General features: G+C 43.0%; 1 protein-coding gene across 1 annotated transcript in view; it reads right to left on the bottom strand.

Annotated features, from left to right (window-relative positions):
• Nucleotides 1-256: 256 nt before the first annotated feature.
• kif19 (kinesin family member 19) overlaps nt 257-18,212 on the bottom strand; it is a 58,734-nt gene continuing 40,778 nt past the window's right edge. Inside the window, exons 5-19 of the mRNA XM_030744882.1 lie at nt 17,350-17,475; nt 17,061-17,255; nt 15,034-15,180; nt 14,810-14,932; nt 14,465-14,621; nt 14,199-14,373; nt 13,630-13,828; nt 11,575-11,845; nt 11,191-11,315; nt 10,925-11,088; nt 10,709-10,814; nt 10,169-10,292; nt 5,198-5,586; nt 1,195-1,363; nt 257-1,100 (exon numbers count right to left, since the gene is read on the bottom strand). Coding sequence (XP_030600742.1) covers nt 979-1,100; nt 1,195-1,363; nt 5,198-5,586; nt 10,169-10,292; nt 10,709-10,814; nt 10,925-11,088; nt 11,191-11,315; nt 11,575-11,845; nt 13,630-13,828; nt 14,199-14,373; nt 14,465-14,621; nt 14,810-14,932; nt 15,034-15,180; nt 17,061-17,255; nt 17,350-17,475 — 2,592 coding nt within the window. The 3' untranslated portion in view covers nt 257-978. The remainder of the gene's footprint in view (nt 1,101-1,194; nt 1,364-5,197; nt 5,587-10,168; nt 10,293-10,708; nt 10,815-10,924; nt 11,089-11,190; nt 11,316-11,574; nt 11,846-13,629; nt 13,829-14,198; nt 14,374-14,464; nt 14,622-14,809; nt 14,933-15,033; nt 15,181-17,060; nt 17,256-17,349; nt 17,476-18,212) is intronic.

Genomic DNA, 18,212 nt, shown 5'->3' with positions numbered 1-18,212 from the left:
ACCATTACAGAAGAAACCAGCTGTGGCCATCGTGCTGCCTCCATTGGACATATTACACAAGAGATCACAAGACAGTGTTGAGGATTGAAAAAATTGTATTCTCATGATGTTATAGTGTTTTCTGGGAAAGAAAAAAGTTAATAACATGACAATGACAAAACACAGCAAACAGAAGACTTTCTTAAAAAATATTTTATTTAAATTCATTTTGGTACAAATAAAAAAAAAGTACAAAATAAAGAATAGAAAGTTACAATTATGAAAAATGTGAATGAAAAAGTAAAAGGCAACAGTTAAATATTTCACTGAAACCACAACTAGCTAATCTGAAAAACAAAAAAAATCTTTTACTATCTGCACAAACATGACACTTAAAGAGTGTATTGTGGGTAAGAAAAGGCAGACCTGGGGTATACAACTTGAAGTCTGACGAGCACAATAATCAAGATTTCTTTTTTCTCATAAATCAGTGTGTCATGTTGAAATAAACTCACTACTAAAATATTGCTGTTGAAACACTTTAGCTGCAGGCCATGGCTCATTTTACGTTTTAAACATCAGCATTTGTGTAATATTGTCAATTTTAATATATCCATACTTTTCCTTGGACTGTTATTCACATCACTGCTGTGAGGCCCATTAACACCAATCATTCACTGTTCATAACAAGCACTGAACCTTTACACTCATAAGAAACATGAACACACTTGATATGTTCCTGACTTGATTCAGAATGACAGCGAGCTAAAGGAAACACTTGACCCTCAGTGGCCACAGCAACAGGCACAAAGGAGACTTGTGTGAAGATATCCAGCGCCATACTGTCACAATTTTGCGTAATGTCACTCACTGAGGGACTAAGTCTTCATTTTATTGAGGTTACGTGCTCTCAGATCTCTGATAAGGAGGGGGCTCCCCCTCCAGGCTCAGTTGTGTTTGGTGTTAGTGCTGGTGTTGGGAGTCATGGCCAGTGCCAGCTCAGTGTCTGCGTGTGCGTTGGGCACCCATGCCTGTGGTGGTGATGTAGAGGAGGGGCTGGGGCTGCCGTAGCTGGGGCCCTCGCTTCAGGTTATTGGCCGTGCAGGACTCCGCATTTGAGCCTATCAAGAGAGAGAACAGAATGAATAGTGCAATGATCATGAGGGATGAAAGAGGAATACCACCATCTCCACGAGGGCAGTGGCAGTAGTTTACCTGTTTGCAGGCTGCTGTGAGGAGGCCTGACTTTGGCGAGAGGAGGGACCCCTCGGTACTGGGGACGTAGCATGGAGGCCTGGGGCTGACCGTTAATGTGGAGATGAGGGTCTGATATGCTGTCCAGAGGGCGAAACCTCTGAGCTGTGCTCGTCTTGGTTTGAGGGACCTGCAAGTAAGATGGAAAAATAATCAATCAACTGATTTTCCAAACAAAATTCTCACAATATCCACCCATAAGTGACCGCATATATACCAACACAGTACACAGAAAGGAGAATAGGCCTAAGCTGCTGGGGGGTTCCCATGATGCACTGAGTGTTTCTTTTCAATCCCCTCTTTTTACTCTGTTTATAATCATTAGTTATTATTAATCTCTGTCTCTCTCCCCTCAGCCCCCCCTCAGCAGATGACCCCCCCTCCCTGAGCCTGGTTCTGCTGGAGGTTTCTTCCTGTTAAAGGGAGTTTTTCCTTCCCACTGTCACCAAGTGCTGCTCATAGGGGGTCGTTTTGACTGTTGGGTTTTCTCTGTATTATTGTAGGGTCTTTACCCACAATACAAAGCACCTTGAGGCGACTGTTTGTTGTGATTTGGCGCTATATAAATAAAATTTAATTGAATCGACAGAATGGTTTTAAATCATAAGAAACATTAATACTACAAAGAACCCAACCCGAACCAGTTAGTTTAGAAGACTGATCATACCTATCAAAATCAGTAAAGACATTTCAATTGCTTGTCAAAACCTATTCTTTTCTACTCTTTCATACCCATTAGTGACTACTTTGTGTCTACCAACCATAGAAGTCAGCCACCACCCTTATTGTTTCAATACGCTACTCCTCTCAGATATAAAATTTAGCACGTAATCAAACCCCAGGAATGTCCTTTACAGTCTGGGAGTCAATGAAGCATACCTAAGGGGTCAGATTATATTATATAATGCTCAGATTGAAAAACTCAAAATGAATACCTCAAAAAATTTACACAAGATATTCTACAACTTGACCATAATATTCCAAAATGGCTGCAATTAGAGACGTCATCGTGTGAACCTGCTTCATTGCATGCCCTGCTTAGCTCTTCATTTCCACCAAGTGAACCCTTAGCTAGACAACAAACCCAGTGGTTAGACATGCCAAAGTGTGGTCACAATACAGAAGAAAATTTTTGTTAAACAACCCATCATTGACTGCCCCGTGGCAAACAATATCATGTTTAAGCCCTGCCTTGTAGATCCTTCTTTTAACTCCTGGGCCAAGACTGGATTAGTCCTCTTAAAAGATTTGTATATCAAAAAAATTTTGCATTGTTCAACCACTTGAGCAGTGTTCTAGCTAGCGGTTGATCGCCAGGCGCTGTGTCGGGCTGAGGATTTCACAGCTTCACTTTTGGCGCCCCGCGGACTCCGCCCTGGCTAGATCACTGCTTTTATCGCTGCTTGTGCCTCTCACTGCAATTTCCAATTTACCACAGAGCACGGACAGTTCACAATGTACACGTTTGATCTCCCTACGGTCGTGCGCGCGCTTGATTTCCTGGGTTGCAGAAATCTAAATGACAACTGGCATGAATGGGAGGAGAAGTAAGAGGAAAAACAAAGATCAAATGAAAATTTCAGACATGATTTAACACGAGTGGATCATCGCTGACAAGTTTTTCCACGCCTCCATTGTTCTGTGCTGTGAGTATGTATGTTGCTGCGCGCGTGCGTTATGCTCGCTGTGCAGAGAATGTCAGCTGTTATTTTTTCTTTCCTTGAGCTGTAGCCACCAGAACGATCACTATAACCACAGTTTGCTAGCGGGGGCTGCCATTAGCGATCGTTCCTCAGCTTGTTTCTTGTAATGACAAATCCCTGCTGCAGTTAAAAAAACAATGGGAAGAAGACTTAAATTTAAAACTCCCTGAGAACATATGCAGGGTTCATACACCTTTTCCAGGATCAAATTGAAGCACTTATGAAGCACTTTCAAGGTCCACGGTCCTATTTCAAGATTTTCCAGCACATTAACACTGGGATACATATTTATACAAATACATAGTCAAAATGATTTCACATTTTTTAATCACATTAAAAAGATAGTATTGTGCCATAAGTCACTTGACAGGAAATAATGACTACTGATAGTTAATTCTGGAAACTTTATTCTCCAGATTGTGAGTGAATCCGGTTTAAAACAGCTCTTATGTTGCTGCTGCGGTATAACTCGGTCTAGCAGTAACCTGAACTAGCCATCAAAGTGACCAATCACATTAGATTCCATAGGCTCTGCCCAAACGGTCAAAATTCAGTTTTTTCACAGGTGAACAATTCAGCTCTGTGTGCGTAATTTTCCTCACATGACTCTGCAGCAGGGCACGCACGGCAGACGGTTGTGTGCGCGATGCTTCTTTGTGCGCGTGGCTGCTGAGTTCTACGCACGTGAGTTGTTGAATTTACTCGCGAGGAATGAATACCGGCGCTCACAGAATCACGGATTATGTGTTTTCTTACGTGTGACCTTTTGACCGGGGCAGCACGGTGGCGCAGTGGTTAGCACTGCTGCCTCACAGTTAGAATACCATCTGGAAGGCCTGGGTTTGATTCCACCTTGGCTCAGGCCTCTCCCTCTCTCTGTGTGGAGTCTGCATGTTCTCCCCGTGCTTGCGTGGGTTTCCTCCGGGTACTCCGGTTTCCTCCCACATTCCAAAGGCATGCACTTACTGGGGTTAGGTTAATTCACTACTCTAAATTACCCATAGGTGTGAATGAATGTGAGTGTGAAAGGTTTCTCTGTGTTGGCCCTGTGGCAGGTTGGCGACCTGTTCAGGGTGTACCCTGCCTCTCGCCCTATGACAGCTGGGATAGGCTCCAGCCCCCCCACCCCTCCCCCATCCCCATCCCCACCCCTCCCCCATCCCCCCATTGAAATGGTGACTCTGTCTAAGGTGGGAGGGGCAGGGTCACATGCAGATGTGCAGGCCAGGCAGAGAAATTTTCATTTTAGACTTTCTGACTCATTTTTCTCTTATGAGAATAAGCAAACTATTCAGTTTTGTGTTTAATTTAAAACAACAAAAAACATCACAATTTCAAGAAGTTTCAAGCACTACATCCAAAATTCAAGCACTTTTCAAACCTTGAAAACACAACATTAAAATCCAAGTATTTTAAGGGATTTCCAGCACCCGTCCGAACCCTGCATATAGGACTCCGCAATAGAAAAGATACATTTCTCCAATCTGTCTAAAACACAGAGATATAAAATTTAAGATTCCCCACAGATTACACTGGTCCAAAGCAAGACTGGCTACATTTACACCAAACAGACCCCAACTGTGATCACTGCAGATCATCACCATCGACTCTCATATGTTTCGGCTTTGTCCAAAACTAAGCAACTTCTGGCTATTAATCTTCAATTTTTTTTTTGCCTGTTATTAGCATTAGCTATAGAATCTCTTGCCATTAAAGGGTTATTTGGAATGGTACCACTAGAACTTAATCTTAGCTTACGCAGCAAAAATATGATAGCATCTGCCACCCTCTTAGCAAGGAGACTTACAGTCCACACACGGAAAGATAAATTTCCTCCAACGTTTGCTCCATGTGTTAGAGCCCTTATGCATCATATAACTCTGGAAAAAATTTGCTATTCTGTAAGAGGTTGTGCATACAACTTTTACATCACCTGGCAACCGATTCTGAATCATGTGGAAGAAATGGCACCTTTAGACTTCTCTGATTCGTAGAACCTTTCCTTTCTGCTTTCGTTTTTTATGTATGTGTTTGTTATAAATATGGATGGTATTCATACACATTTGCACATTTATCTTGTCCATTATGTCCTTTTGTTTTTGTTGAAACTTTGAAAGAAAAAAAAGAAGCCTGATCATACAGAGACATCAGTGTTATCAGACATCGCTCACAGGACTGGTGACAGGATCAAAAGAACACCAAAGGTTTCTTCAAAATTGTGCTTTGTATTCTTAACATAGAAAACCTAAAAAAATACTCACTGCTTGACCTGTGACCTCGAAAGAGCGTGAGCGTCTTTTTTTGCGGCGACCTTCAAAGTCTGCCTCACGGGGAGTTTGGTTCTTGTGGACCACCTGACGGTTACGTGGGCGTGTCCAGGTCACCTGCAGGCCTGACCCCTCCCCGGTGCTGCTGGACAGGTTGTCGTCTGAAGTGGCATGTCTGAGCTCGGGGCTGGGCTGCCTGCCGCGCCTCATTGGCAAACCTGTAGTGGGAGCTTCGCTTAAAGAAAGGTTGCTCTTCTGCTTCTTGGGGTCCAGGGGAGATGCTGCAGGAGGTATCCGCAAGACATCCACCTCCAGCGCTTTGGAGCGCCGACGGGCTGCTTTTACTGCAATATTCTGGACCCCTCTTAGAATCTGCTGCCGTTCTGTGGAGACAGGGAGATTTTTTCTTTGTTACTTCTTTCACTCTTATTTTTATCTGCCTGCATACCATGGACAGAAAGCTACTTAACACATAAAGAGGAACACTATTTTTAGACACTGCTAACCATTCATTAGTGCTGAATTACTTATATAAACAACGTGTCTGTGTAGATTCTCAGTCATCCAGGTCATAGTAGTCTCTGGAGCTTGAAAAAGGCGACTGGACTTCTTTTTGTTTCTTGAAGATGTTTCACCTCTCATCCGAAAGGCTTCTTCAGTTCTCAACCAAATGGTGGAGAGACCCAGGTATTTAAACCCCTGTGGGCGTAGTCCCCTGGAGGTGGTTATGACCCTCTATTGATCATGTGCGTGAACACATGTGCCCAGGTGTGAAGGGGGCGTGGGTCATATTTAATCAGTGGTTTCAGTTGAAACCAATTTAGGACTCCGCTCCATTGTTTCCTGTGGCCTATTGAGGTCACTGGAACAAAGGTGTGAATGGGGGTTGAGACGTCTGGGAAGGGAGCTCAGGACAGCACTGTAAGCGGGGGAAAGTTGGTGACGTAATCCACCTCCTCTGTTCAATGATGGTTGTTCACAGTGGACATAGATGGCTTCTTTCACTCCTCTTTCAAACCATCTGTTTTCCCTGTCCAAAATGTGAACATTGGCATCCTCAAAAGAGTGCCCTTTTTCCTTCAGATGCAGATGTACTGCTGAATCTTGTCCTGTCGAGGTGGCTCTTCTATGTTGTGCCATTCGTTTGTGAAGAGGCTGTTTGGTTTCACCAATGTAGAGGTCCGAGCACTCTTCACTGCACTGAACAGCATACACTACATCGCTGATCTTGTGTTTGGCGGGTTTGTCCTTGGGATGAACCAGTTTTTGTCTTAGGGTGTGACTTGGTTTGAAGTATACTGAGATGTCATGCTTGGAGAAAATTCTTCTGAGTTTCTCTGACAAGCCTGACACATATGGGATGACAATGTTGTTCCTCTTGTCCTTCCCATTCTCTGTAGTTTGTGTTTGGCCTTCATTCCTGTGCATCTTAGCTGATTTGATGAAGGCCCAGTTGGGGTAACCGCATGTTTTGAGGGCCTTCTTAATGTGTGTGTGTTCCTTATGCTTCCCTTCTGCCTTAGAGGGAACACTTTCCGCACGGTGTTGTAGGGTCCTGATCACCCCAAGTTTGTGTTCCAGAGGGTGGTGGGAGTCAAAGAGGAGATACTGGTCTGTGTGTGTGGGCTTCCGGTAAACTTCAATGTTGAGGCTTCCATCTTCCTCGATAAGCACCGCACAGTCCAGGAATGGTAACTTGTTATCTCTGGTGTCCTCCCTGGTAAAACGTATGTATTTATCCACTGAGTTAATGTGACGAGTGAAGGCTTCTACTTCTTGGGTTTTGATTTTGACCCAGGTGTCATCTACATATCTGTACCAGTGGCTAGGTGCCATCCCTTTGAAAGAACCAAGAGCTTTACTTTCCACTTCCTCCATGTAAAGGTTGGCTACAATGGGAGACACTGGGGAGCCCATGGCACATCCATGCTTCTGTCTGTAGAATCCATCATTGTATTTAAAATATGTTGTGGTAAGGCAGAGATCTAAAAGTGCACAAATCTGATCTGGGGTGAAGCTGGTTCTGTTCAGTAAGGAATCGTCTTCCTGTAGTCGTCTTCTGACGGTCTCCACTGCCTCAGTTGTAGGAACCACTTTCGTTTCAACTTGAGATGCAGACAGTCCAGACTGGTTCCCAAGAGTTTGCACCTTGGGTCCACAGTAAAAGGACATAGAGCTGACCAAATTCTATGGAGAGCACAGAACCACCTTTTAAGTGAAAGGATAAGACAGGTCCATTTCACCATAGATGCACTCCAGAACAAAATCCACCAGACGCAGCAGAAACTCTCATCACTCTTACCTCACACCATCGCAGAAGAAGTTTCTACATTTGTGGACAAAGCCCAGCTCGCACAACACATCAAAGGCAAGGAAAGACAACTACGTAAATTTCAAACTCTGCAAACCAAGGCATACCATTCATCTGTTAACAAACAGGACGACACGATAAGCAATGGAAACCAAGGAAAGTGGGTGAAGAACCTATCAGACAGGGTCCTCACCAAACCAGAAGAAAATGTGCTAGCCAAAGGACTCAACTTTGCCATAGCCCCACAACAGCTTCCTATAGTAGACCTCATCACAGCAACAGAAACCGCTATAAGAAATAACAAACTTTCTCATCCTGTAGCAGAACAGATCAGGATGAAAGTTTCAGCCGCTCTTTCCAGTGCAAGACTTCCTCCATCCAACCTCACCATTCAGGAGAAGAAGGCCATCACAGCCCTAAGCAAGGATCAAAACATCACCATACTGCCAGCCGACAAGGGGAGGTGCACGGTTGTGCTGAATTCATCGGATTACCACAACAAAATTACTACACTCCTCAGTGACAACAATACTTATGAGGTCTTGAGACGTGATCCCACAAGCAACTACAAGAAAAAAGTTGTTTGCTGCCTGCAACAACTTGAAAAGGAAAAAGCCATTGACCGCCCCACTTACTACCGCCTGTACCCTGGAGAAGCCACTCCATGCATTTATGGACTCCCAAAGATCCACAAAGAAGGAGTCCCACTTCGACCCATTATCAGCAGTATAAACTCGGTCACCTACAACATTTCCAAACACCTCGCCACCATCTTATCACCGCTTGTTGGCATCACACCCCACCACATTGAAAACTCTACAGATTTTACTAACAAGGTCCAGAATCTTGTACTGGATCCAGATGAAACCATGGTGTCCTTTGATGTGGTTTCACTTTTCACTTGCATACCTACAACTGAGGCAGTGGAGACCGTCAGAAGACGACTACAGGAAGACGATTCCTTACTGAACAGAACCAGCTTCACCCCAGATCAGATTTGTGCACTTTTAGATCTCTGCCTTACCACAACATATTTTAAATACAATGATGGATTCTACAGACAGAAGCATGGATGTGCCATGGGCTCCCCAGTGTCTCCCATTGTAGCCAACCTTTACATGGAGGAAGTGGAAAGTAAAGCTCTTGGTTCTTTCAAAGGGATGGCACCTAGCCACTGGTACAGATATGTAGATGACACCTGGGTCAAAATCAAAACCCAAGAAGTAGAAGCCTTCACTCGTCACATTAACTCAGTGGATAAATACATACGTTTTACCAGGGAGGACACCAGAGATAACAAGTTACCATTCCTGGACTGTGCGGTGCTTATCGAGGAAGATGGAAGCCTCAACATTGAAGTTTACCGGAAGCCCACACACACAGACCAGTATCTCCTCTTTGACTCCCACCACCCTCTGGAACACAAACTTGGGGTGATCAGGACCCTACAACACCGTGCGGAAAGTGTTCCCTCTAAGGCAGAAGGGAAGCATAAGGAACACACACACATTAAGAAGGCCCTCAAAACATGCGGTTACCCCAACTGGGCCTTCATCAAATCAGCTAAGATGCACAGGAATGAAGGCCAAACACAAACTACAGAGAATGGGAAGGACAAGAGGAACAACATTGTCATCCCATATGTGTCAGGCTTGTCAGAGAAACTCAGAAGAATTTTCTCCAAGCATGACATCTCAGTATACTTCAAACCAAGTCACACCCTAAGACAAAAACTGGTTCATCCCAAGGACAAACCCGCCAAACACAAGATCAGCGATGTAGTGTATGCTGTTCAGTGCAGTGAAGAGTGCTCGGACCTCTACATTGGTGAAACCAAACAGCCTCTTCACAAACGAATGGCACAACATAGAAGAGCCACCTCGACAGGACAAGATTCAGCAGTACATCTGCATCTGAAGGAAAAAGGGCACTCTTTTGAGGATGCCAATGTTCACATTTTGGACAGGGAAAACAGATGGTTTGAAAGAGGAGTGAAAGAAGCCATCTATGTCCACTGTGAACAACCATCATTGAACAGAGGAGGTGGATTACGTCACCAACTTTCCCCCGCTTACAGTGCTGTCCTGAGCTCCCTTCCCAGACGTCTCAACCCCCATTCACACCTTTGTTCCAGTGACCTCAATAGGCCACAGGAAACAATGGAGCGGAGTCCTAAATTGGTTTCAACTGAAACCACTGATTAAATATGACCCACGCCCCCTTCACACCTGGGCACATGTGTTCACGCACATGATCAATAGAGGGTCATAACCACCTCCAGGGGACTACGCCCACAGGGGTTTAAATACCTGGGTCTCTCCACCATTTGGTTGAGAACTGAAGAAGCCTTTCGGATGAGAGGTGAAACATCTTCAAGAAACAAAAAGAAGTCCAGTCGCCTTTTTCAAGCTCCAGAGACTTATATAAACAACAAATTATCATTCATATATAAAGGATATGTGCAGAATATTTGCTGATTCCTGCTTCAAAAAATACCCAAAGGTCACAGGGCAATCTGAAGGCTTTATCCTGCGCAATGCTCCAATGAGCTTTAAAGAAATCTTACATCATAAATCTTTTTCCTGTATTTAAACTGTTATTAAAAAAAAGTTTAAGTTCCCAAAGGTTCATAGTTCTTCATTTGAATATCGTACCATGCAGTGAGAGGGGGATATCAGCCCCGGCCTCACTGCTCTCAGGGGATGAGTCCAGGTGGCTGCTGACACTGTGGCTAAGATGGCTGTAACTCAGAAAGCTTTCAGGAGCCAGAGGTTGCAGCTGCAGACAGGAGATGCAGAGTGCCATATTACAACCCGACATTAACCGCAGAGTTTACCTTCAGTTGCTTCTGGCTGAGTGCCCGTGAGGATCTGAATAGGCTCTGGTGGACTCTGGTGAACATAATTTCATTTTGTTAATGAGTCACAGCTCTCAGATGCATTTTCACAGGAACAAATGAGTCAGAGGTGACACAACAAAGATGCAATTCTGCTGGTTTGGAAATTTCATCAAGGTAAGCATAGCAGAAAGAGGCTGAACGTAAGAGTCAAAAGTGAACAAGAAAAAGGGACTAGCACAGGGAAGCATTTGAGAGTTAAAGTTAAGAGAAACATGGAACTCTTCTGCATTGTCTCACAGTATGAGGGACTGATACCAAACTGGAAAGAACAAGACTGGATTATAATTGTCCTTACCTCTCTGTTGCCCTTGCCATTGATGTGGATGGGAGGTGGGGTCATTACAGCTGAATTTTTCATTTGCCTGGCATGAGGGCTGCACTTGAAAACTCTGTTATTGTCTCTGAAGCAGAGAACAAGAGAACAAACCTGAGAACCTACATTATGGATGCAGATACAGTGAACGCTCCAGTTCTGAAGCTTTATGGAAAACATGAAAAGGTGTCCTCTTACAGCTCAGGTTCGGGTAGAATGGGAGGCAGAGTGTGTCTACGTATTCTGGTTTGACCTCGCCTGTTATCTGACGACATGTTGCGTATGCTCTCCTGGTCTGAATCTACGTCCTGCACGTTGTCACGACCCTGACCAGGCAAGGCGATCTTAGGCAGAGAGACCTCCTGGAAGTAAGAGCAGTGGAATTAGCTGCACCATTGTTCTTTTAGGCCTGCTAATATTGTAGTATCACTTAGTTTTTTAATGGACTCATCAGCTGCAGTTACCTTGACAGTCTGTCTGATGTTCACCTTTTCTAGGGCAATTGCTCTCTCCAGTTTCCTCTCATCCAGTTCCCTCATGTACATATCATAGAGCTCCTGCAGGTGTGGCGGGATGGGCAGACTGTGGTCTGGAACACAAAATAAAATGAATGTCTTTAAAGCAGAAAATAATTTCACCCAAAACAAAGCAAAAAAAAACCAGACTGGAGCAACTGATTATCTCCTTTATGATTATTCTACTGTCTGATTAATTGTTTGGTGCATCACAGTAAACTCAGTTCATTGATAGTTAATTGTTGCGGTTCTACACCTGACTTCTGTAAAGGTCCAAACAACCCAGTTTGCAGTGCTGTAAGTATTTAAATGAGGTGCTGCTAACAGACTCACCGTCAATGAACTGTCTCTGCTGCTTAATAATCTCGTCACACAGGTGTCTGTGCTGTTCAAAGCGCTGCACCACAAAGTTTTTCTGCCGGATCACATTGTCTTTGAGCAGAGCGCGGGACTGCATCTCTGCATTCTCAATCTCCAGCTCGTGGACCTTGCAGAGAAGGCTTAGGACCTCGCGCTGCTCCTCCGAGCTTACCCGCTGAGGCAGCAGTTCCTCCAAGCGTCGGGCCTGGTCTCGAAGCTCCAGAAACCTACGCTCCAGCAACACCTTTAAGCAAAAGGTACAATTATTGTTGTGTTTGGCAGTCGTTTTAGCTTTAGTCATTTGGATGAAAATGCGTCTTAGTTTTAGTCATTTCTAAATGTGATAGTTTTAGTCAAGTTTTAGTGCGAAAAAAAGAAGAAAGTCTTTACAAATTAATTTCAATAATTAGTGGTAACAGTGGAACCAATTACTCCAAAAATGCAGTAAACAAAATCATTCTCACTTTGGCAACTGGGGCTTCATTTCTCACAATTTGCCTATATATGCCAAAAATAAAACAATGGATGAGGAACACGTGCTTAACTTGACCTTGTCTGCAGGGCAATTAAGTTGCATATCATATATGAAAACAGACACCACACAACACTGGGCTATCTTTATCTAGTGCAAAATATCAGGGTGGTGCGCCTTCAGGGGCTGCTTAAGATTTGTGGTGTTTTTTCCGACAAGTTTAATCCACAGTTCCCGCCGTCTCCCTGGACAATGCATTAAGTTTTCCTTTCAAATGTGTTATATTGAAAATAAGACACGTGATTAAAGCACGTGTCAGACTCAAGGCCCGCGGGCCACATGCAGCCCGCCATATAATTTTATACATCTTTATATGATTTCATATAGTTATTATTAATGACCCGCGGTAAATAGCGCTCCCACCACTTGTACTACAAATCCCACAATGCAGTGCAACAGCTGCCCCGAAGGCAAAGACTCGTTTTCCTGTTGCCGATGACACATTGTTCAGTGATCAGCAAACAAAACATCGGTCAGCACTTTTTACAGTGACATTTAAGCTGCCTGACCCCCAAAAACGACCAAATGAAAAGTGGAAACCTGGGATTTTCCAAACAGATGGGAGGCAGAGGACCTGATCGCTGACATCGGAGGTAAACTGTGTGTCTCTTTTCCTCGCCTGCAATGTGCGGGTAAAAGAGCGGATTGTGGGACAGATATAGGAGAAGATGCAATAGGCAGACATGCATTTTGGATGGCTGACAGAACATCCATTAACCTTCTCGTCTAGTTTCATCTCGTCAACGAAAACTCACAGACGTCTCTTCATGTCATCACAGAGCCATGTTTATCTTATCATCAATGAAAATAACACTGGGTATTGAAGGAAGGAATGTAAATATGCTGCACACTAGACATACCATAAATATAACAATTTAAATAGAACTATATTATCAAGTAGCATATCACAGCATTAATCTTCACAACAGGGTGAAGGTGTTGGAATAACACTGCAGAGGAGACAGAAATAAGACTGCATAGCAGAGAAACAACAAAGTCACATGCCGATGATTTCCTGGAAAAGAATGTGTGTTTTGGTCTGATGTTTTGTGTCTACAGGACCAGATGAGGCCGTTAACAGGCGACAGTGAAGGGCACAGAAGAAGGAACTGATAAGCTGCTACATGTGCAAGGCAACATCTTGCATATTTTAATAACTGTGTAACTGTGTGACTTGTGTGAAGCTGCACCGATTGGCTACATTAGGCAGCTCCGACAATTCTGAACCAGATTAATCTGTAAACTGTTTGAAATGGCTTTATTAAATTTGATAATTGGACTCCTTATTCCATTGTTTTGTGTCATTCCTGTTCGATAAACAAACACACAGAAACCTAAAGGCTTAAGCAGCAACACTGTTATTTACATTTCTTCTGTACAAAGGGCATTTTAACAATCAGATTGTATTTCATACACTAAAAGATTATATATATGTACAGTATAGTCAAGAAAGATTGCTTTCTGTCATTTTTCTAGTTGTAGACAAACATTCCTACCTTCTCTTTCTGAATCCTTTTCTGTTCAGCCATGAGTGCAACCAGATTTTCTCGAGCCATCCCCACCTCCTGGGTCTGCGTGCTGTCTGGAGGGGACTCTGAGGAGTCAGAGTCCTTCTCACTCTCATCCTTATTGACACTTTCCTTCCTCCTCTCTGCACGCCATTTTCTCCTGCGCCGGCTTTGCTCCTGCTCCCAGCTAACAGGTGAAATTTACACGTTTTAACCGACAGAGCCAATAACATATTATCTGGTTTTTGAAGCTACTTTTGAAAGGACACTATTCAGATGGTCTTTTTTTTAAAGAATATTTGTAGTCAACAAAATTCATAATTACATCTGCTTATCAATGAAATTCAATAAAATGTAGCACATAGAAAGTTTGATTACCTGCTGTTCAATCAATACACCTTGTACTCTAATGTAAATGTTATTTGACCAGATTTATACTGATTTACACTTAAACTGATCCATAAGCAGTGACCTTCTCAGGGAAGGTCAAGAGGATTACTACATAAACATTGGAGTATCAAGAAGGGAGCAATAAGACATAAATGCTTGACACCGACTCTGTAATGGTGAGAACGTGTTTGGAGGTGGCAATCTGGATCTCCATGTTGCTGTTTTCCAGCTCCATCAGGCTCTTCCTGATATCCATCTGTTGGCGGAAGGCATCCAGAAGCTGCTCCCTCAACAGGTCCATCTCCCCCCGACTCTGCTGGCTGGAGTGAGCTTGGACCTCTGCTACAAGTGGGAGGAGGGACAGAGATTAGATTCAAAGAGTCGGACAGGTATTCTTCATATATTAAAGGAAGCAGTGAGTGCAAGACTTTACCCTGAACATGGCGAATGTCAGCACGGTCCGAGCTGACCTGGCGACTTGCCTGTTCGGCAATCTTCTTTTTGAGCCGCTCGATCTCACAGCGCAGGTCTGAGATGATGTTGGTGTACTGAGCAATGTGGTATGACACATTAATCATGTTCTTCTTCACCTGAAGCACACAGATGAAAAAGAATACTGAAGAGATGTATTGTGCATGGAAATTATAGGATAAAAGTTGGATTTTCTAATTGCAGCAAGTTGAATTGAAGCTACGGTAATTTATGTTTACTGCCAAATGAACATCTATTAGATACTGAAGCAATATTAAGAAATATTATGAAATAACACTGAACTCACCCGTGTTCGAATGCTTTTGGCACGGTCTGCGTACGTCAGCGTGTTACGAGACTCCTCAAAAGCCACGGAGGCGGGGCTAATATGGGCTATCATGACAGTTCGGCTGTTTCCACCCAACGAGTCCTGTTGTTCAAAGAAAGAGAATGATGAATGCACACAAAACTCACACAAACAGGCAAATCACCAATACAGCCGGTCCCCTAAAAACCTTTAGACAACTGTACCTTCAACAGACGAGTCAACTTGCTGTCTCGATAGTTGACATACTTGTTGCCATTTTTGTCACTCAGGGCGTTAATGCAGTTGCCCAAAGCCAGGAGGGAACGGTTGATGTGGGCCCCTTCTTTCAAACGCTGACCCCTATTTTGAGTCTGATAGATAAAAAATAAAAATAGATGCATGAGAAAACCTTAAATATGCCTTCAATGCAGAAAAAAAAAATTGAACTGATTTTCCCTTGTTACCTTTACTGTTCTGAGGGTGATATCACACTGGTAAGGAACCAATCCAAAAGAACCCAGTCACATCATAGTCACACTGATAATAGTTGATAATAAAACTGAATCGGAACGACATAATTTAAACCTACGAATAAATTAAACTAAATAAAGGCTTTAATAACAAAAATGATATTTAAACTGTTTCCAGGGGCTCCCCAGATCCGAACATAAAGCCTTTCTATTTCTTTAATTTTGTACTTGGCATAGTTCCACTGTTGACCAGCAGATGGCGTAAGCTCCTATCTTTGGTCCATCGGCATCAAACTAAGTCAACCTCATCTTTCACCATACATGTCTCTTCTTTATAGGCAGAGAACTAACAGCTATGAGGTGTTGTAATGTGCTACTCATCAATATTATGCCAGTGAATCATTCAAGCAGTCTCCATGGCAAATAAGTGCTCTCACAGGCTGACCGCATGATTGCATGATGAGCCTGTGGTGACATGAGCATCAATAACGAGCTATTCATATGAAGGATTAAAGCAGCCTCAACCTGAATACCTGCCAACAACAAACTGAACGAATACTTGAGTTTTTCTCACTAACTGCTCACAAACAGAGGGTCAAAGTAATAATGGCTCACAGATTCTCTTCATCGTGTGATGATGCAGCTCTGCTTGTATCGACATACCAGTGTGACAATATTCCTCACAAATTCCATGGGCTTCACTTTTCAATCCATTTTATTCTTAGATTCTATGTAAAGATTGCGTTTCATTTTGATACCTTACACGTCTTAATTTCGTGTTATTGTTCTGTAGAAACATGTTGAACATTTTGGGAGAACGAACTCCCTGGAAGACAGAACAATGTGGCCCAAAATAAATGTATGAAATCATCAAATATTTTCACAGGGGAAAAAGACATGTCATACTGAAAGAAGCATCATTAGTTTAAACTTGCAATATCTCATTTGTTTGGTCCACCTGGAAGCAGCAGAAATGAGTTGTGACACAATTTAGGCAAACGTACGTAGCAATAATAATAATAATAATAATAATAATAATAATAATGATGTTAATAAGTCTTTCATTTTGAAACTTTCCATCGGCTCCCCTCACTCTTCAGCACGCGGTGAAGGACTGGCTACAATTTCCAAGAGCAGCTTTATGAGTGAGCTCGGAAACCGTTTCATTGTTTGAGTCGCAGTTCTTAAAAGTTAAAAGTGATAATAATTAATTTTATTGTGTTGTAATCTACCGTCCACCTGGCTCATGCACCACATTCTTGAAGAAACATAGTGACTTTTTGTTTTCCACAATAAAACCGGAAAGACTCCTTATTATTGGAGAGTTTAACTTTCACGTTGATGATACATCAGGTAAACATGCATCAAAATGTATCAATCTGATGGAATCTTTAATCTGACCCTACACATAACAAAGGACATGTTTTTACTCTTGGTTTAAATATTGATTCATTTTATTCTGAGGATATTTTTTATTTCTGATCATGTTTGTATTCTTTTCAAATTTGTCTCTTAATTTTGATAGTCTATCGTTTTTTTAATCATCTTTCTGTAGATATATTTACTACTGCTTTCAATTATGATGTTTTTACTTCAAATGATGTCAGTATTTTAGTAGACTCTTTTAACCATCAGTGTCTCTATTATAGAGTAGCTCCTTTTAAAGTGAGGAAAGGCTACGTCTAACAATTCCTTCCCTTGGATACACACACACACACACACACACACACACACACACACGAGAGAGAGCGAGAGAGAGAGAGAGAGAGAGAGAGAGACACCTGTGCTGCTCGTTCGGAGCCGGCAAGGTCGATCATGAAGAGGCGTGCAAAGCGGACCTCCTGCAGGACGTCACGACAGCGGCTCTGCTGTTTGACAGCTACTTGCAGCACAGCATGGGAGCGAGACGAGGTCTGATTGGCGGCTGTCGGCTCCTGGGTGCGCTGCTTGTTGCCCTTCATGAGCAGTTCCATGATCTGGAAACACACAGGTGCGAGTTATTTCTGTAGTTTGAGTGTTTTGATTGAAATAAATGGGTCATGCAGTGCTTAGAAAGGTAAACTGACTCACCTCTTGAGCATTGATGGTAGATACCTCTGTGATGCCAGCAACCTGAATAACCCCTTTAGAATCTTCTCTTAGGTCTAAGAAGCCTGAGGATGGGTTCAGGAGATCACGGATCATCTCATTGTAGATCTAATAAGTGGCAGAAAATGTATGTAGAAATATATTTGAATAGACCTGCAATAAATATCAAAAAGCTAGGTCATAGACACACATTGACTGGGCAAATGTTTACCTACATGGAAAAGGCTCCATTCAGCCTCTCGGGCCTCCTACATTGACTCAAACCTGGTACAAAAACATCAATGCTCCATTTTCAGCAACTTGTCATTAAGTAACCTCAACTTGTTGGGTGGCAGACTGTCATCAAATAAGTGTCAGAACTTCTTTTTCATGAAAACAGAATTCAAGTGACTTCTCTGAACTGACAGTAATGCGTAAGCATGAAAGCCCTCCAGCCACATAAAAACCCAGTGCAGGAAGTTACATCCTGGAAACTGACCACTGGACGACAATCTGCCAGCAGGTTGGAAATGTTAAAAATGGTTGTTATTTGTTGAGCAGACCCTCCACACAAACACTGACAAAAGGATGCTCTTACTGCCCCTGACAGCTGGGTGGTTCTCTTATTTTTTCCATCAGCACTGTGATTGCTGGTGATGTGTAAACAAGGCTGAGTGTACAGCAGCTGTGAGAGGCGCTGCTGAGGCATAATGGCACTTTGAGCCAACAGTCATGGTAAACATGCTAGCATTAGTATTAGCACTGTGCACAAGATACAGCACATATTTGTTCACAATACAAACTCTGGGGAAAGTAGTCAGAAGTGCACAGGAGGAATCTGCGGTGATCAACGGGCCAATCAGAAT

This window comes from Archocentrus centrarchus, chromosome 2 (assembly GCF_007364275.1).
Source record: "Archocentrus centrarchus isolate MPI-CPG fArcCen1 chromosome 2, fArcCen1, whole genome shotgun sequence".
Classification (NCBI taxonomy): Eukaryota; Metazoa; Chordata; class Actinopteri; order Cichliformes; family Cichlidae; genus Archocentrus; species Archocentrus centrarchus.
The sequence above is the reverse complement of the archived record's forward strand: the minus strand, read 5'-3'. Positions and strand labels throughout refer to the sequence as shown.